Consider the following 22,173-nt stretch of genomic DNA (forward strand, 5'->3'; position numbering starts at 1 on the left):
CCTATTTATTTATTTATTTATTTATTTATTTATTTATTTATTTATTTATTTATTTATTTATTTTATTATTTAGTTTTATTATTTATTTATGGCACTGATATATTAACTAACATGAGGTAACAAATGTAACAATATAAGAAATGTTAAATAAATGTTGTTATTAAATACTGCAAATGTTATTACAATTTTTTGAACAATTCCTGATACAAATAAATGCTGATTTATTTATTTTATTTTATGTAACACTTTATTAGGATCAATTTGTTAATATTAATTAACTTCATTAGTAAATGTATCAAAACATTCTGAATCATGTATTAATCTTAACATTATTTTAGCATTAATAAATGCAGCCTTTGATTGTAACACTGTAAAAGTAGCCTACTTGATCATTTAATAGAATTGAACGTGAACCAAAAACACATTTTGAAGATTTATTGTAAACAAAGACAATTAAACACTAAAACGTGTATTGCTTTTTTTATATTAACAAATGCTTGGTATTAACAAATATTATCTAATGGACCTTAATTGTATTGATTGTATTATTATTATTATTATTATTATTATTATTATTATTATTATTATTATTATTAGACAATATTTCATATACACAGTGTTCATTGTTTTTAGTTGTTGTAACAATTTTATTGTTAATTTACCTGTTTGATATATGGGAAATGCTTACAGTACATCAAACAGTGTTGCAGTTCTGTTAAACTAAAGACCTGGCTCATACAATTTTTCTATTTTTCAACTAGCCCACTGGACAACAACAAACACACACAAAAACTCAAATCCATTTAGAATTGCTAAATAAAAACGGATGCAAAAACAATTTTCCTGAAAGAATCCATTTGAAATCGGATGATTAACCGTCCTGACCATTTGTTCCCAGGTGCCACGCGCTGGACACAGGTGAAGCTGATCTGCTCTGGTTGAAAGTGCTGCGGCGGTCTGTTCAGAATGAGTGACCGCCTCCAGCGAGCCCTGACTCCGCCTTCCGCAGGGCTGCGTGTCGCTGAGCGGAGAGAGGAGAGAGGCAGCGGCAGTGCGAGCTGCGCCGCGCTTCAGTGAGGGACACACTCAGTTCCTGCATATGCGGCCACCGGCACCTCACTGAAACACACCGACAATGGACCTATTCGAGTTTGACTTCTTCAGGGACTGGGAGCTGGAGCAACAGTGGTACGTCTGCGTGCTTTATGTCTTTTTTTATTGAATGAAATGTCTTTGTCATGCGCTGCGATCTGACGTGGTCACATTCCGAAATACGAGCGAAACCCATTATGACGCAGGATAGCGGCTGTGTCTCAAACCCTAGTAAGCAGCCTACCTCCACAACGTTTTGGTACATCACGGACGCGTTCCGAACGCGCATTCGCAAAGCGCATACGATGTCCAAAATGCTGGCTTGCTAGGGAGCTTCGTTCAGCTTTCGTAGTGCTGACTTCGGCTGTCTTCCGAGGATGTGACTGGTGGTGTGTTTATACGCATGCATTTATTAAAAGACCATTCTGACAAAGTTTAATTGTAGAAGCTGTGTTTTGATGAATTGGGTGATGTTTAGGGTTAAAACTATGAAAGAAACAAAGGGCAGACTGTGTCACTTCTTGCTGTTAGTTATAACTAATAATGAATTGTTATTTGGTTAGACTATTTTGAGTAAAAAAAAAAATGTTCTGCAAGTCAGACAGTCAGACAGTTCATGTTTGGGGTATTTACATAGACAATGAGTAATATAAGTTTAATTAACACATAATCACCCATAAATCTGATTTTATTAGTTAATCATCTGCTAAACACATTAGTATAGATAATTCTGTCATCTATTAAGCTCACATTGACAGTCATGTACTGACATTCTTGCATTCATATAAAACAATTGTAATGCAGATTTCAAATGCATATTTTTTGTAAAAGTGTAATATAACTTTACTTTGCTATGAAACTAGTGTATTCTTTTGTTTTTATAATTGATATCATTGGTGCACTAGTATTTCATATTATTTGGGCACATTTAATCAGCATTAATATTGTGGTCAGTCAGCTATGGTGCCCCCAGGTGGTTGGGGCCATGTGTTATTTATGCCATTATTTACTTTAATCCACAAATACAATATGATTTTAACATAATTCCCTGCTTTCATCCTTACTGAAATTTTGAACACTCTATATCTCCACCATGTGGCAGAGTACAGGAATCCGGGTGCAGATATCAATCCATACGAAGCAATATAGCAGAGAAAATTAAAATACACACAACAATAAAACATCTTGATATATTAAAGCATTTTTTTAGCTTGACTTACATCGATAAATTCTCATATTCTACGAATGTGCTGGTTTGGTTAGTTGCTTTTGTATTGGAATGGCATAAGTCTTTTTTTTTTCTTTGTTAAGCTGATTCTTGGTTGCTTCACACCTTCCTCTGGTTTAATCATGCTTCTTTTGTTTTGTACTCGCTGTTCTGCATGTAATGGATTATTGTTGGGATATTTTTTTCAAGTAATGTTTTATGTAGAATATAGTTTTGAGAGGTCACATTCTTTATTTAAACATCTTGTCTTGTTTGGCAAGTGTAAAAATGTGCCATTTTTATTATTTTTTGAAGAAAAGTGAAACTGCTGTGTCTGTTTTATTTATAGTATTTTAGTTCCATTGCATTAAAAACTGCTTGCACAAATTTTGCTTACATCTCACATGTGAAAATTGAAGTGAGAATATAATCAGTCATTAAACCTGATTCAGGTACGGTGATATGTCAGTAATTTGTCTAGGGACTTTCTATTTGTTATATGGATCCTTTTTTAGATTGAAGGGATAAAGCACTTAACATGAATATTTTGATATTAATTTACTCATCATCAATCCATCCAAGATGTAGGTGACTTTTTTTCAGTACGACATTAAAGATGTTAAGCTAAAACTGTGGTCATTGGAAATTCAGTAAATTCGAGTCAATGGCTACTGGCACTTTGAGAGGGAGAGAAAAAAAAAACATATCAAGGTAAAACAAAATGAACACCCATGACTCATGATGATACATCTGGGCTCTTACAGTATGAAGTGAAATAATCAGTCTGTGAACATTACATTTATTACACATATTCTGCAAATACTTAAACAAAAATAAATATATCAGTCTGCTGCAATATGTCATAGTGAATTAAACTTGTGAATTTATTCCTATGACAGAGATGAAAGATTTGTGCTGTTGTTCATCAAAACTGTATTTAGAAATACTGATCCTGGTAAATAATAAAGCATTACATTTTGAGTAAAGTTAGTTTCACTACTGAAGACCTCAAGATTTTACAACAAATCCTAAATCCCTCACTCGATACACACTTGTACACTCGATGTAGGATGGTCTGCTTTGTCCCCTCGTAGGGTCAAGCATTGGCATATCTTTGTTTAGAAATCTATACTGGGTTTACTCCACTCATAACTCCAAACTTACATTTGTAAAAAAAAAAATAAATAAATAAAAATAAATAAATAAAAAAACTGTCTCTAGCTGTAGCCTTCGGTCTCAGGAAGTTTGTTTATGCTTTGTACCAGTGGTGCGTACTCAAATGGGGAAAAAAAGCTTTTAAATATGCAGCACCTTTTACATGGAATAACCTCCAAACGAACTTGCAGTTTAAAGAGTTGGTTTCACTACATGCTTTTAAAAAGATTTGAAATGATTTGAAGTTTTAAACATTGGCCTGTGGATGTTCTGAATAGTTTTTAACTGTCATTGTATGTGTTTTATGCATGTGGACACTTTCTTGTAAAAGAGATTTTTAATCTCAATGTGCTTTTCTTGGTAAAATAAGGCTTATAATAATAATAATAATAATAATAATAATAATAATAATAATAATAATAATTTATATTACTTGACTCAAAAGTGCCTGCAGATGACTTACAATTTATGAATCACCAAAGCACCACAGATCCACCTAAAAATCTTTACTCTTTACAATTAGAAAAAAGAAGTGGTATGTAAAATTACTAAAACAGTTGTTAGAGACCTAAGTACATGGGTTCATCAGACTGCTTTCCCACACAAAAGGAGCGTGAGAAAATCACAAGACATTTCCTCAGAAAAACAATATTTTACATGATATTGCCATCAAATTCAAAACATATACTCAGATGTGTAGCTTTTGACTTATTACTTTTTCTGTATTGCTCCAGGACTGATTTCATATATTTGTTTATGAAATAATAAAATGTTTATTGCGTTGCAATTATTATTATTTTTTTTACATAAGCATCTTTAATTTTTTTTGTTTTTTGTTTTGAGAATTATAAACTCTAGATGATGGATAATAACGCCCAAAGTGTCTTCTTTCCAAAGAGAACCTGTGAATTTTTTTTTTTTTTTTTTTTTTTCCCAAGACGGACCATAGTAAAGCTTAAAGTGTCTTCTTTCCAATGATCCGTAGTTTATGTTTATAGCTCACTGTGGTCAAGAACTGTTACAATTTAAACTTAGGCAGGTGTAAATCCCCAAAAGTGAGTGCTGGCTAACAGTTAAAGTTTTACTGAGGGGAAATAAAGGGTCAGCTACATTTTGGATGATCCGAGGATTAGTAAATTCACTGTAATCTCACAGTGATTCAACACTTTTTTTATTTTTTATTTTTTTATTTAGTGGCTTATTCATATTCATTTGTACAATCTCATTTGTACATTTTAGTATGATTCCTAATGAGGGGTAGTATTAAAAGTGTGGTTTCGGGGAACATCTCTTATGTTTTCAAACAAATCAAATAACTACTTTACGGACAGTACATAAATAGTTATGTTTCCTTGTGAGATTGGGCTGGTAAATTAGAAAAAATTTCACTTTTGGCGGAGCCATCTCTTAAAATGATTTCAATCTTGTTAGTTGACCATCTATTGTCTAGTAAGCAATATCAAATCACACTCTTATTTTCTTTATAGTCACCTCAAAAATTCACAGCAAAACTTAAGGTTAAAGGTGATTTTTACAGGCGGCATGCTGATATTAAAGCTATTCTCTCTGCGGAAAAAAGCTACAGGCTAGTTGCTTATTACTTCTGCGGTGGTGGCAATTTTGTCAGTTGTTGCCACATTCATAACCCTGAGCTACCATTAAGTCTGTGAATATTTATGAAGGTATTTAAAAAGCCATTTTTGTGCGATAAGTTTTGCACAGCCTGAGTTTTAAAGGCAGCGTATATCGCTATCTTTTTAGGCAGTGCAGTAGACTGTCAATTGACCTAAAAGAAATGTAGATTCATCTAAATACTCGGATGAAGGATTGTTCTCTGCTTTGTAGTGCTAAATCAATGTTTCAGATGTAAGCATACAATAATAATGTCTTTGTGTTTAATACTTGCCTCTCGCTGCATCCTTATCTGATGGCCCGGGGCTGTACTTCAGCAATCATATTGATTCGAATCTGATCTCCCTGTATGTTGCTTTGGGCTGCTACACGAGTTGGATGTAATCAAGTCAGATTAGGTAGTGCAGAATTCAGTGAGGTGCAAAATGAGCTCAATGGAGAGCAGTGCCTTATTTGTAGACAAAGGTTAAGCATGGGAGCTGCTGAGGCGCTGGGTATTGGGACATGCTTTTGCTTGCTGACACAGCCGTGACATGAATGGCTTCCACAATTACGGCTCTTCACTTTAACAGAATCAAATGGCTTTGAAGTGTGTTTTTCGATTATTTTTGTGCAAATAATTGCACCTCTCTTTTTGTGCATGTTTTTTTTTTTTTGTTCTGTAAATCATTTTGTTTTACGAGAGTGTGAGTATTTGTCGTAAGCGGTGGATTTGGATTGGAGAAGCAGAGCTATGGTTAATTAGACTTTATATGCCTATATTTTATAGGTTTGCACCTTTAGTGGTAATAGAAGACCTCGTAATTAGGTGCAGCCATTTATTGTGACTTTCTTTTCATTTGGCGGTTCTTTACGGCCGCCCTGAGAGTAGTACCAGGAGGGATTATTCAATGACTCAGTTGTGCCTTTTTTTTTCCTGTTTCTTGCCCTTTCTCAGCAGGGATTTCAGTCCCAATTACTCACTTTTATATCCTGGTGTTAAAAATGTGCAAAGCCTTGCTGAATGATAAGTTAACTGAATTTCTAACTCCAAGGATTTGTTTTTGTGTATGAAGAGCACAGGCATTACTTTTGTGTGAGTATCAGTATTCTTAAAAGCCGTGTTTTATTCGTTTGCTTAGCAGTTCCAAGTGTTGTACTAGACAGAAAGCTACAACATCATTTAAGCTGAAGAATGTTAAACTAGATTGACATTTCCTATAGGAATTGTTTGCAAGTAAGCAAAACAATGGTTCATTTAGGTTGTAAGCTTAGATTTTTTTTTTCTACCTTGCGTAAATGAAATGTCACTTCAGGCCTGTTTAGCAATTGTCACAGCTTGTTTCTGCCAACTTAGCACATAGATAAACATCATCGCTTAGTACATAGATAAACATGCACAGCTTAGTATATTCAATGCAAGGTGCAACAAATCAAAGCGTTCAAATATATATATATATATTTGAACGCTTTGATTTGTTGCTGCATGAAATGAATATACTAAGCTATATATATATATATATACACCACCATATACTGCAGTAGTTTCTGCAGTCCCCATGACTGATTATTAGTCGTATTCCCCAACTTGCAGGCACGTGCACACACAGTGCTCAACCTGTGCAGTGCACATGCCCTTTTTAGTCTTGGATAGAAAGTTCCCTTCCAAAATGATCAAAAGTGCCCCCGCGACGCGACATACCCTCCGTCCCCGCTTTACAGTACGCGCGCGACAACACAGCTGATAAGAACTCTCGCGACAACACCACTATTCAGTACGCGCGCGGCGACAACACCCGCTTTAGGGTTTTCCAGCTCTTTTTGATCCCCGCTTCTAGCAGCACACTCCATTTCCGCATTACTGGATCTGTAGCGACAACAGACCGCAAGGGATTAAGGCCAAGCCTGGGCTGATGGGAATTGTAGTTTCCGGTACCTCCCGTTCGCTTCATTCGCCTGAGCAAATTTTCTCAGAAGACCTATAGTTTTACCGAGTCATGCGACTACGGTAATATCGAAAAAAATTAATATATTGCGGTATGACGGTATTTACAATACCGTTACATCCCTAATGCCTACCTATTATATATATATATATATATATATATATATATATATATATATATATATATATATATATATATATATATATATATATATATATAATCAGGGTGACACAATGGCTCAGTGGTTAGCACTTTCACCTCACAGCAAAAAGGTCACTGGTTTGAGTTTCAGTTGGGCCAGTTGGCATTTCTGTGGGTGTTCTCCCTGTGTTTGTGTGGGTTTCCTCTGTGTGCTCCGCTTCCCCCACAGTCCAAAGACATGCACTAAAGATATTTTTTTTCAAATAATGTTCACAGAATAACATATGTATTTTTTTTACATATAACAATGATTAATAACAATAAAAATATCTCTAAAGTATGTTTTTTTTTTTTTTTTTTTTTTTTTTTTTTTACAGTTGAACTGAGTGGTTCAGATAAAACTTTGTATATATGTCTATTCCCAACATGTTTTTCATTGTATCTGTTATATCAAATTATTCATAGCTGCAATTAAACAACGACACAAACTCTCCTAAATGTTCATAGAAAAATTCAATACAAACCGTACAACAATGGTACCAAACAAAAAGAAAATATGTGTTATTGCAAACAATGTTTTGTCCAACATAATAAAGCATTTATTTAGTGAAGTTGAGAAAGTAGGGCAGTCAAAGTGTGACAAACAGAATGTCCTGTTATCCTGTGAAAAATACACTTTCTCCTGGTTATTGTTGTGTGTGTGTGTGTGCGTGTATGTGTGCATGCATCAAGTGTATGCGTGCGTGTGTGTGTGGTGTCCACTTTAAAGCACACAGTGTGCTGTTTCTCTTTGCTCTCATGCTGTTTAGTCACAGGGATTGCAGATTCTCTGTGGTGGTGGCACAGATCTCCCACATTTCCCAGCTTCCCTCATCTTCCTGCTTCCACCTTGACCACAGCTGGGCACTATATATCACTCTGCCTCATTCTCCGTGCCAATCTCATTTGTGGCCGTCTTGAAAAGGCTGCCTTGCCAGGCTGTGCCCGGCACATCTCTGCGGCCGGCACACAAGCAAGGAGCCTCAGCAGTTGGCATGCTGTTTATGAGAGTAGGCTGCCAAGCACAGCGCCGGCACTCTCATTTTGCCACCTGCAAAAAGAAAGCCAAATGCTGTGGCATGATAAAGTAGCTAGGTTGGCATGGTGGTCAGGTTATATGGGAGAGACAAAAGGTGATGGGTTGCCACCCTTGTGCCCTCAGGTTTCAGCACGCAATTAACAAGTTCGTCTGATGGGACGACAGTTGGTGAAATTGCAGATCAGTAAAGCTCCAGTGCTAAAGAGACACACAGAGAGAGACAGACACATGTGAATCAGTGAAGCAGATATTGTTCTTTCAAACCAGATATAGAGCAGTCTGTCATTATTTCCTTTTTTTCTTCCTTTTTTTTTGTGTTGCTCTAAAAATAAGTAATAAAAAGAAAGAAAATGGTGAAAATTATGATTTTAACATTACAAGAAATTTTCTGTCTTGGTGATCATATTTTGCAGTTTATTGTGAATAAACAAATAATTATAATAATTTTAATTAAGAAATAAATATATTTAAAATAACAAAGATAACTGAAATCACAATATGTTTTGATGTGATTATTAAATATAGGCTTTCTGTGACATTTACATTAAAAAAACTAGATGTTTGAAACTAGATGTTTGAAACCCCCCCCCCCCAACTCTTCTGTAATTTGCACCCTGATAATAATAATGATATTACTATTAATGATGTTAAGAATTGATAATAATAAAACATAATAATTGTTATTACATTACATAATAGTAAATTGTTATTTACAATTATGCTTAGTAGTATCATTAGTATAAAAGCAAAAAAAAAAATATATATATATATATATTAAAAAGAAACAACAACATTCATTCCACCGCCACAGCGGAATGAACCCCTAACTTATCCTGCATATGCTTCACGCAGTGGATGCCCGTCCAGCTACAACCCAGCACTGGGAAACACCTATACACCCTCACATTCACACACATACTCTACGGCCAATTTAGTTTATTCAATTCAACTATAGCGCATGTCTTTGGACTGTATAGGGAAACTGGAGCTTCCAGAGGAAACCCGAACACGGTAAGAACATGCAAAGTCCACACAGAAATGCCAACTGGATCAGCTGGGGCTCGAACTAATGACCTTAGTGCTGTGAGATGACAGTGCTAACCACTGAGCCACTGTATCCATACCCATTTCCAACTAAATCAAAGAACAAAAGAAAATGCACAGACAAAGCAACTGTGGATTACCTGCGGTTGATTACCTTGACTCTAAGTCATCCTACTTCTCAGTCTAAAGCCTGGTTTATACTTCTGCGTCAAGTGACCAGCATAAACCATGGCGCATGCACAAAATAACTCCATTTGCCTGATCCTGAGGGAAATACTCCTCTTCGGGTCTCTCAGCCGAATCTCTGGATGACTGTCCGGCTCTGGAGTACTTATTAACTGAGCACTAATTACAATAGACCCAATAAGGGCTGTGGTAATGGCCCTGTGAATTCAAACGTGTTAAATATCTGCTTCAATTAGCCTTGACCATTTCGTTTAGACGGCATCAACATGTGTGCCAAGATTGTTTTGACTCAAACATCAATGGTGCATAAAGCAAACAAAACATGAATGGAATATGATTTTGGCCAAGGCTGTATGCCAAAGACGAATTTAGTCATTGATAAACATTGCAAGGTTGCTTAGATAATGGTTAATTAATGTAACAATTTCAAGGGTTGCTTGGTAAATCTGTGAGTGATGCACTTGAACATTTTTGACTAGCAGTCAAGGGCTTTTTATTGTCAAAGGTATGAATTTGGTATTTAAATATAATTCATTTGACTAGACAAAAAACACAGAAGAAGGTTATCTTGACAGACGTGTGGGTTGTATTTATTTATTTATTTTTCTATTTATTTGCATTTTATTATCAACCATAATAATAATAATAATAATAATAATGACCTCGGCTGGGTCAGTTGGCGTTTCGGTGTGGAGTTTGCATGTTCTCCCTGAGTTCGTGTGGGTTCTTATGATTATACTTGCAAACCCCACAATATCAATCAAACATTTTTAAAAACCCACATATTTGAATACTTGTCTATATCTGCAATTTTGTCATATGTCATCAAAGCAAACCGCAATAGTGTTCATGAATACTGGACACGACTTCTTCAATATTGCTTTAGAGATTCAATAAGAAGCAAGAAAGTTGCCCTGCTCACACCAAATGAGTCAAGGCAACATAAACATCTGCTGTGAAACAAATCAGTAATGAACGTCTCCCCTGATTTCTGTTTGTCGGCAGACTCTCGCTGCCGCCTGATTGGCTGATTCCGCCTCAAGATCTTCAGGTTAATCAAGCTTCATGCTTGAAGCTTCCAGCTTACCTTTATGCCACAAAGCAATTTACTCCACTACCTCAAAGGTCACTGCTTCCTTCCAAAGCACTCTATGACAAATATGATGATTCAATACTGCCATGCAGGCATCTGTAGAGCGCTTTTTTTTTTTTTCAATCTCATTTCTCTCTGAGAGATGAATCAGTTTGTCTTTTAGACTGACCTTTTGCTGTTGGCTTGGTGTGAGCTGAAGGAAATTGCAAATATTTGCAGCTGTATTTGGATTTCTTCTTTTAGAGAGTGAGATGCTCATTCATTGCCTAAGGTGTGTTCATGCCATATTCAAAAAAATAAATAAATATTACTTTTAATTTCTTTATAGCAAATAACCATGTAACTTGACTGTTTCATAAAAATAATAGGTAAAATAACAAAACGGGATTTAATTAACAAACAAGTTAAATAAATATATTTTAAATAAAATGAAAATAAAAGAAGTAAGAATGAAACCAAATGTTTTTGAATAAAACGTATACAGTAGTGCACAATTGTTAGTCACTGGATCACTTGACACTTTTATTACCACACTCTCGCAAGATTCTCTTGCGCTTACACAAAAAAAGTTTTATTTCATAGACTTTGAAGGATAAACAATGTTAGAAAAGCTTATAGTGCACCGGGCAAGTCTGAACAAGTTTGACCCACACATTGCGTGAGTCAGGCAGTACAATTACGTAATCTATCGGCTTAAAGATATTGGCCTAATTTTAATATCAGACAGATAATAATAACATTAAAAATAGCATATATTGGCCAATATCGATATGGTTGCTGATCTATCGTGCATCCCTAACTTTTATAGAATTTATTTTTCTGAATATTGAAGTCAGTGGTTACAGATTTTTAGCTTTCTTCAAAATATGTTGTGTTCAACAGAAGTAAGAAACCCATAAAGGTTTATAATGACTTTATGTAAATTTTAATTTTTTGGGGGTGAACTATAACTTTAATAAATAAAAAGTGTTGTAAGTCATGAACTAAACTAGTCATGGACGAGGATTAGAACCATGTTCAATTAGAACATTGCAAACTTTGATTTGAAGCAAAGACATTTATGAAAAACAGACAAAAAGAAAGAAGGGAATAGACAGATTTAACGAGTCATAGAACTACAAATCCCATGAAGCGTTTCATTGTAAAATGCAAAAATATCAAATGAAAGAGGCACGTGCCACGTTTTCGATGTGGCTTTAAACACGATATGTGAATATAAACTGTTAGCTAAATACAGTACAAGCTGAGTGGAGCAAATAGAAGTAACAAAACGCATATGAATACATATTTTGCAAGCTAAAGAAAACAAAGAGGCAGCCATTTTAATCGCACTTACTTACACTTGGGAAATGGAGGAAGAAACTGATCCATAAACTGTGTACTATAAAGTTCCTGTCAAGCTCTGACAAAGTCCCAAACATCAGTAGTCTTTACAGAACTTTCCTTTAACCAACGAATGATGAATCCCCCTTTGCAGGGTAGATTATTGCATTAATCACCAGAATGAATAATCTTCAGTAGTGATCAGACCCACACATAACTGCACTCTGCTAGCTTTGAAGGGAAAGGTGGGTTCACGTTTTATCAGATCCAGCACAAACATATGTGGTATTGTTTCGCGTTGACGTCGATATGAGCAGACAAAAGAGCCGGATGAACCACGAATCATTTAAATGACTCGGTTGAATCTTTTATTAAAAAATTCTATATTTTTAAAACGGGTGCACTTTCTGATTTAAACATCAGCTGGATGTTTTCATTCATTTAGAGCTGTGATACACACTGCATGGAAGGTCATTTAAGTATTATTACACTAGTCGTGTGTCAAATAATCTTTCAGTATGAATTTGAATTGTGTGTCTACCAAAGTTTTTTTACGCAGCTGAAAACACTAACGTTCTTTTCCACAAACACTCGGAACAAACGAATCCTAATGGCATCGCCACACTGCTGGCATTTTTAAAAACAAAACACTTTTTATTAACAACAACTGAATAAAATATGTTGAGCTCAGTCATCCATGGACACACACCCTAATACTGAGAATTGCTCCACAAACTAAATTTAGAACTACAATTAGAACTACAATTCCATGAATAATTGCGAATGATGCAATCAACTTAAAAATGACAAATATATATATATATATATATATATATATATATATATATATATATATATATATATATATATATATATATATATATATATATATATATATATATATATAGGAAACTTTTTATTTATTTAAAATTGTTGGTTGTTTTTAAAGAAACAAAATTTGTATATACACACACTCATTGGCAGTGCATTAGAGAAGTGATGTTCAAAAGCTTTCTTTGGCACAGTTTCCTAGTTGTGTTGCTCTAATTGGTGGATATTTTCAGCACAGCCTTGTGGTCAATGTATTTTTTTTTTTACTATTAATTGTTTTAAATATAGTGAAGAGATGGCTTTGACTAGTTTGTGCTATTTAAAAACAATGTTTCCTCATACAAATAAAAAGGTTTACTTCGGTAAAATATGTATTCTTGTATTGAGTAAAGCATACAAGGACATGGCAAAGCGTACTGTACATGCTGTTTATCATTTTCCTGCAAAATACACAGATGTACACTAAATAAAATATTTTATATTCGCTTTTCAGTTCCGTAATATGTTGTTTGAACACCGTTCAATGTGTGGGCAATTTGCCAAAGGACTATGACAAAGCTAGTCTAAAAATATTCTTCCCAAATGCACAGATCTGATTCATGATACATAATCATATGCAGGATCAGCTGTACCGCCGCATTCTGGGACAGCAGGTTTTGTTTTTGTTGTTGTTGTCTTCACACTTGTTTCCATGATTTATCTGATGTGAGAGGCTTCTAAATGATGTTACTTAATACATATTTGAAATATATATATATTTTTGGTAACACTTTATTTTGATGGTCCATTTGAGTATTAGTAGACTGGTGAATATCTGCTGATACTGCTCCTTCAACAGACATTTAACTGACTTTAAGAAACTTTGCAAGTAAATGTCAACTTCAACCTTAACCCCAACCTAACAGTCTACTTATAATCTAATGAGAATTAGTTGGCATGTAGATGCAATGTAACCTAAATTCAACCTAAATATCAAAATAAAGTGTTTCCTATTTTTCTTGTTAAAATATGTATTTTTGAAATGGACAGGGGTTTAAATACTGACACGTGGTTCATTTTTATGCTGTCATTGCATGGATTAGAGCAGTTTTGATTATCAAAAGGAAGTAAAACGGTTACAAGAAATACAAGCTGGTGTGAGGACAGATTTTTTCATACAGGAAAATAGTGCAAAATGTTTTACTTGATTGGATTAATGGTTTAGGACTTTTTCATTTAAAGGATTTAATAATTTGGTAGCACTTTAATAAGTATACACTATGAATAATTTATTAAGCATTAGCAAATGGTTAATTCATTATCTGTTAAGCAGTAACTCTACATTAATAAACGTTAGTAAGCAGTTTATAACTTCAGTTACAAGTACTGTATTATTGACTTGTAAGCACATCTGTAATGTGCTCAATAATTGTACTTTCATAATTTATTAACAATTTATTGTTTCATGACTAAATTAAGTATTGCATCATTTACAAACCAAATATTTAAGCATAGTTGGTAGTTTTTATAAGATCATTCAGAATGAGTTTGTAAAAAATTATTAAACTATTTAAATTAACATTTATAATTCTTATTATTCAGGGATACACCAATAGTTAATTTGAATGTTAATAATTGGTTTATTAAATTAACTTCATTCAGTTTTGTGACCTAATCTTAAGTCAGGACTATTTATGCCTTTATAAATCCCTTATAAAGGACAATTAAAGGCTCATATATTCTAAACAGGAAAAACAGAAAATGCATGACTTTATTAATTTCTATTTATTTTAAGATACACAAATGAAACTGTATCAGATAAAAATAAATTGTTGAAACCTTATCTAAAATAAAATGATTGTGCAGTTTAAACATCGCTAAATAACATTGAAATGTTGTATCATAGTATATAGTTAAATTATTTTATTGTTGTTGTTTTATCCAATTTTGACAGTAATTTTGACAGTAATATTTTTTAGATAAGATTACAAAGATGTATTGTTCATTTCATTTTATTGAGCCTTTTACTGTCATTTATAAGGGATTTATAAAGCATAAATAATTCTCATTTTAGATTAGGTCACACAACTGCATAAAGTTGAGTTAATAAAGCATTTATTGACATTCACAGTGACCATTACAGTACGCCTGAAAATTAAGATTTATAAATGTTAATTCAAATAGTTTAATAATAATTTACCTACTTATTCTGAATGATTCTAAAAAAACACTGACTACTCTTAAAGGGTCACGAAACACCAAAATACATTTTTTGAGCTTTTGACAGTCGTATATGTGTCCCACACTGCTAAAAACACTATTAGGACACATATATTTCACTAAAAAGTGTAAATTGGTTGTTTTTGCGTTATTTCAAGCAAATTCGTACTTCCTGTTTGAAACTAATTTTTGAAGCTGCGTCACGGTCATGACATAATAGCGTGTATTCCAGCGTGCAGACTGGGCGTCTGTGCCTGAGTGAGTCTTATTACGTCTTACAGTGTGATGCATTAATGCATGAGTAAGGCTTGGTTCAAACCAATCAGCGCGCTCTATTGTACAACTTCATTAATATTCATTAGTGTCACCGTGTTTACACCACAAAGACGCCACGTTGTGTTGGCAAAACAAGCGTGAAGTGTTGCTTTTATAGTTTGCTGCCGTTAAGTTTCGTTTTCATTTTCTCTCTGTGAGAACTTATCTGGATCACGTGTGGATTAACAGTGTACGCGACGCTCGACAACAATAACTTACGTGTCTAAGGAGGATTATTGTTTACCTGAGAGCTGTTCTCATCTGCAAACGCTGAAATCTGGATTTGCTTGTAGTATTCTCTCCATAAAGACGCGGCTCTAGTTGCTGGTGATTGTCCTGTCTCTACAGATTTGGTAAGTGAGCGACCAGTGCTCTTTGTTTATTCAGTTTGCTCGTATCGAATTAAGTTAACTATAGCACTGAGTGCAGAAATGTTAGCACCGCATTTAGTGACCGGAATAACACACGAGGCTTTCTGACGCTACCTGCCGTGTGCATCTAAGTTTCCGGGAAATGCGGAGTTTTTTTTTTCTCTCATTCGCCGTGCGGTATCAAACATTGCATGAAAAATACACGCTTAGAGCAGTTCCTCGAATCAAATACCTCGTTTGTCGCGAGGGGCATGAATGAATTCCCTGAATGAAAGAGCCAAACTGCAGTTAAAGTCCAACATTTATTAATTCAGCAAATAATTCGACTACAGATGTCCATGTAGGTTAAACACCATCGCTTTCTCCTGTCTGTGTGGGTGTGTATTTTGACTCTGAAACTCGCGCGTGCACAAATAGACACTCCCACACCATCCCACTTTAGTTCCTCCGACACTCCCCCCTAAACAGAGCTGGACACGCCCACTTTTCTGACTTTTTTGAAAGTAGAGGTGTGAAAACACCCTGCTGAAACGAGGGGGTTTCATGGCCCTTTAAATAACTGGTTTGTAAATAATGCAATACTTAATTTAGTAATGAAAATTAAATCACTTACAAATTATGGAAATACAAATATTAAGCACATTATAAATGTGTTTATAAGTTAAGAAAACAGCATTTGTAGTATACTGCAGTTACAAACTGCTCACTAGCTTTTATTAATGTGGAGTTAATGCTTAACAAATAAGGAATTCACTAGATGCTAATAAATGATTCATAGTGTGTAGTTAATATAAAATGCTACCAATAATTTACTTAAATAAATTTACAAAGGTATTTTATTTCACATTTTTATTTTATATATATGTTTAATTTTCAAATTTTAATTTTATTTACAATTTATTCTATTGTATTAATTAATTCATTCTTTTATTTATTTAACAATCATTTTATATTTTTACACTGCTTTTGTATACTTTAAATTTTTGGGGGGATTTTTATTTTTTATATTTGATCGAATTTAGTGAATTTAGTAATTTAGTGAAAAAGCATGCATGTATTTGAAAACTTTATTTTATTTTTTATTTTATTTTATTTTATTAACAAAAGAGTGAAATATTCACCCAAACATTAGACGATTTTAATTTAATTTATTTTGTTGACTTTATCTGATAATTAATTAGTTTAATTTTATTTTATTGACTTTATCTGATGATTATTTTTTATTTATTTATTTATTAACTTATTTAAAAGTGAAATGCATATTTAACTAAATATTACATAATTTTATTTTGTTTTTATTTAATTTACTTTATCTGATAATTACATTTTGTTTTATTTTATTATTTTTATTATAATTATTATTATGTTTATTATTTTATTTTGTTTTATTTTAACAAGAGTGAAATGCCTATTCATCTTATTATTATTATTATTTTTCTATTTCATTTTACTTTGCTAAAGATCTAAGCGCATGTCCCTCCCATATATCTGAAATATGATACCTAATCAAACAGTTAGCGAACAGTGTTTGGCTTCAGCAAAATTCAACCTCACCTTGTTTACTGTGGGTTTTTCGGAACTGCTAAAGAGCAGACACTCTTGCCAAATATCGCAATCACCCAGAGCTTTGTCATTCACATCCAACTGTCCGCCTGTTTTCTCAGCACATGCTAATTTGTCCCATTAAACATGCCTCGTTCACATCCAGCTGAAAAAGTAAGTGACGGTGTTGTCATTCTAGCTGCACCGGCGCCCTAAAAAAAACTTTTGGCTCTTATAGTTTGATAAAGATCGTAAAGGAACACATACTTATCAGTGAAGAAAGAAAAGCTGAGATAAGGAAATGAATTGAAGCTGAAATGCTTTTAAATGGAAGAGTATCTCGCTGTGAGGAGCTCATAGAGCTGTTAAGAGCCAAGAGGAACAAAAGAGCCACAGATGCGTTGAGACTGATCTCAGAGCAGGAGAGCAGAGCGCTTACACTGGACATGATAAGAGAAGCTGGACTCAATGAAACTGTCATGCTATTAAAATCCTGCTGATGGTGTATAGACTTCTGTTTTAATACTTGACCTTAAGCTTTCTTCAAAAAACATTGACGTTTGTATTTGTTTATTATTAGTAATAAATAATATTAACAACAGTCAATGTTTTTGTAAAATAACCAGAGGCGGATTTAAGGAAAAAGCAAGGTAAGCAGCCCAGTAAATCTGGGGGCCCCAATAAACATCTAAAAGTTAATAATAAATAAAGTAAATAATAAATTATACCTATAAACTATATATAACATCATTTTTATATTTTGTATGGTGAGAGTTAAAAATACAATTTTAAGATAATTAAATATCTATTATTCAATCAAATGTAATAGTATTATAATAATGTAATGTATTAATAATAATAATAATATAAAAAATAATATCCATCATGGAGCAGTCCAGCAGTAAAATTCATAAAAAGATGTATTTATTAGGGATGCTCCGATAAGGAATTTTGCAGCCGATACTGAGTACCGATTCCTTGTCATTGTGATCAACTGATACCAAGTACCAATAATGATGCTTCAAGCTTTGTATAACTTTGCCATAGCATAAGCACATTTTCCCTTTATGCATGAGATCTCGCCTTTACAAAGAGAATCAATTAAAGATGTTGCATACATTTAATTACAATAATAATAATAATAATAATAATAATAATAATAATAATAATAATGAAAACAACAATAACAACAACAACAACAACAACAACAATAATAATAATAATAATAATAATAATAATAATAATAATAATAATAATTTGATTATTATTATATAAGATTTATCATCATCATTATTATTATTATTATTATTATTATTATTATTATTATTATTATTAGTATTCATTCATTCATTATTCATTCATTCATTCATTCATTTATCTTTGGGCTGTGGGGGGAAACCGGAGCACCTGGAGGAAACCACGCAAATGCAGGGAGAACAGGCAAACTGCACACAGAAATGTGAACTGACTCAGCCAAGGCTCCAATTAGTGACCTTCGTGCTGCGAGGCGACAGCACTACCTACTGCACCACTGCGTCGCCCATTTTTATTAATATTGTTATTATTATTATGCTTTAATAATAATAATAATAATGATAATAATAATAATAATGTTATTATAATAATTAACAACAATAATAATTTCATTATTATTATTTTGTTGTTATTATTATTATCATCATCATCATCATCATCATCCTTCTTCTTTTTCTTCTTCTTCTTCTCATTTGGTTTTAAAAATCTCAATTTTGCTAGTTTGTTTGTTTGTTTGTTTATTAATCAGATGTAAAGATAATTTACTTGCATATGTGTTTAAAACTTGTTTTATCTTAAATCATAAAAAAACATTCTTAAAATGTTATCTTTTGAGGAGCAGCCCAATCAAAAGCATCCTTTATTCTCCATTTTAATTTAGTCATAAACAAAAAACAACAACATTGTGCTACCCCAGCAATCATTTTTCACAGTATGTTTGTTGTGCTTTACTGATTGTATCTGCTGCTCCCTTTTATAAAAACTCTTTGACATCACGTTTGTGAATGTGGCAGAATAGCTCTATTACTTTAGTCAGCTTAGATTAGAAAACACGTCTTCTAGAGGAGACATTCATATCGGCCTATTATTACATCAAGAGCTTTAGATGGGATGTTTCAGTACGTCTGTGTGATGTTTTCAGCAACTGCAGGTGAGAGAGTGTCAGATGCTGGATTGTAATGTTGATTCATGCATAAATAAACAGCAATGGATGTGTCTGACGTGCTGCTGACACTCTCATTGTTGAGTAGAGCTGAGTTCTGGCCAACTGTTGCATAATAACTGTGATAATGGCAGTGTTTTCCTCACATATCACAAGCCTTTACTGGCACAAAGAATTCATTCTGAGCAGCGCTGCTCTTTCTGTTTGTATGTTTTCCTTCTGAATTTCTCATTTCTCAAGGAGTTTCTTGAGGACTTTGTTATTGCTACTGTAAAATAACACACTTTTCATCTGTTTTATCCATGTTTAGAATTTCAGTGAACTTGTTTTCTCTTATGTAGAGCAACATTCATATTCAGTATTTTTCATTTATAGTATTTTATTGTGAATAAAAAAGTGTAAAGTGGGCAAAGCAGTGGCGCAGTAGGTAGTGCTGTCACCTCTCTGCAAGAAGGTCGCTGGATCAATCCTCGGCTCAGTTGGTGTTTCTGTGTGAAGTTTGCATGTTCTCCCTGCTTTCGTGTGGGGAAAACCGGAGCACCCGGAGAAAACCCAGAGTACAAAAACATGCAGTACAGGTGAATTGGGTAGGCTAAATTGTCCGTAGTGTATGAGTGTGTGTGTGAAGGGCATCTGCTGCGTAAAATCTTGCTGAATAAGTTGGCGGTTCATTCTGCTGTGGCGACCCCAGATTAATAAAGGGACTAAGCCGACAAGAAAAGGAATTAATGAATGAAAAAATGTAAAGTAATAAATTAAAACAAAATGTGTTATTGAACACACTATTGTGTTCTACATTTTAAATGCATTATCATTGTTTTTGTTAATATAAATGTGTTAATGTACGTTTGTACACTTTGTAAGAATTATTATGATAAATATTTAAATACTTGTAAAATATGTTGAATGAATGAGAAAATATAATCACATTTTATTGTAAAGAAAAAAAAATACAAAATACAATATATAAATATAAATATGTAAAATTCTAATTTGTTTAAATATTGAAAATTGTTCAAAAAGTAATGCAACAATTGACACTTTAATGAATAAATGATGCACTGTATTTCAATTTATAATCAATATTGTATATTTAAAGATATATCAATATTAAAAACTACTACTACTAACACTACTACTGCTACTACTACTACAACAACTATTACTACTACTACTACTACTACAGCTTCTAATAATAATAACAAAAATAAAAACCACAATAATAATAATAATAATAATAATTTGTATTATTATTGTTATTATTATTATTATTATTATTATTAATTTTATTATTTAAATTTTTATTATTATTTAAATTTTATATTATTATTATAATTAAATATTTCTGTAGATATTTTTTAAATATTTCTATTAATCATATCCAAAAGTGCATGAAGTCTTACTGTGACTGTGACAGTAACACTATAGTGTTTATTTTTTGATTGATTTATTGAGTAATAGTCTTAGTTTGTTTAACTGAATTGCTCAAAGTTGCTGACATTAGTGCTAGATTAACACTTTCCCTCTCTCCATGTTTGGATAATTCCCTCAGTGTTTGAGCAGTCACGTTCACCCTTGGTTTTTTCACGTCCTCTCGTCGCCTGGAAAAAAAATCGAACATTTTAGTTACTGTAGCACCGCAGAGATTTCAGGCTAAAATGCCCCATGAAGCAGCCGACGGGAAAACCGAGGCTTCACAAGTCAACAGAGGAATGATCTTGATGGCAGAGGAAAATGCCATCAATTTAAAACACCACTGATTTATGGCACATTGTTGCTTTCTCCCAACATGCTTTCCTTCACTGTGGCATTCAGTTATTACCTAATGAGCAATCTAATATAATATAATATAATATAATATAATATAATATAATATAATATAATAATTTAAAGAGTTTGTATGATCAATTTATATAATCAATCCAATATTTTGGAATGTCATAAAATATAACTATAACCATTTTATTAATATACTTAATAAATTTATTAAAAGTTTGTAGGACTTTATAGTTTTCAGTATGCAAAAATATTTTGTAAACAATAATAAATATAAAAAATGTATTTAAGTTTGTTTAAACCAACTTTGTTCAGTAAATAAACAGTATTAACATAAGATAAGTTAGATATTTTATAAACTTATTAATCAATTATTAGAATTCTTTTTTTATGAATGTACAATCATAAAATAATATGAATGTAATTATGAAATAAAACTTTTTGTTATGAACGACAATGGTTTGACTACCTTTTGAAGTTTAAAAATATATAATAAAAAGTAAAACATTTATGTAATATGATGGGATGTTGACATTTTGAAGTGTGCATCCAAATGCAGGGTTTATTAACAAGAATGAAAGCAGACAACATAAAACAAACAAAACAATGCAAAATTTAAACACGGAAGGCAAGGCAAGGAGAATGTGTCATAATGTATACAGTGCAGATAAACAAGACTCAGCAACAGTGTGTGTGTGTGTGATGTCTTTATTCCCCATTTGCTTAGTTCTGAAGTGCTTCAGCTGTGTGGTTTGTAATCAAATTGAAGCGGAACGGTGTGAGAGTACTGGTATGACGGAATTTATAGGTAATTTGGTGGCAGATTTGTAGTTCTCCAGTAATCTAGCAATCTGCATGGGCTAGATTGCTGGTAATTGTGACAATGTACATATATTTGCATAAAAAATGTATTTCCTAATATATACTGATTGTTAATGCAAATATGTAATTGTAGATACAATTGAAGGCAAAATATTACCCCTGTTGTGTAAAAAAAATCGAATATTTCTTAAGTTCTGTTTAATGGGGGGACTTTTTGTCCAAAACATTTTTAAACATAGTTTGA

The 22,173-nt window shown here is 33.0% G+C and overlaps 1 protein-coding gene across 1 annotated transcript in view; it reads left to right on the forward strand.

Moving 5' to 3' along the window:
• Positions 1-1,043: 1,043 nt before the first annotated feature.
• aff2 (AF4/FMR2 family, member 2) overlaps positions 1,044-22,173 on the forward strand; it is a 408,814-nt gene continuing 387,684 nt past the window's right edge. Inside the window, exon 1 of the mRNA XM_002664383.7 lies at positions 1,044-1,188. Within this exon, the coding sequence (XP_002664429.3) occupies positions 1,136-1,188 (53 nt within the window). The 5' untranslated portion in view covers positions 1,044-1,135. The remainder of the gene's footprint in view (positions 1,189-22,173) is intronic.

This window comes from Danio rerio, chromosome 14 (assembly GCF_049306965.1).
Source record: "Danio rerio strain Tuebingen ecotype United States chromosome 14, GRCz12tu, whole genome shotgun sequence".
NCBI lineage: Eukaryota > Metazoa > Chordata > Actinopteri > Cypriniformes > Danionidae > Danio > Danio rerio.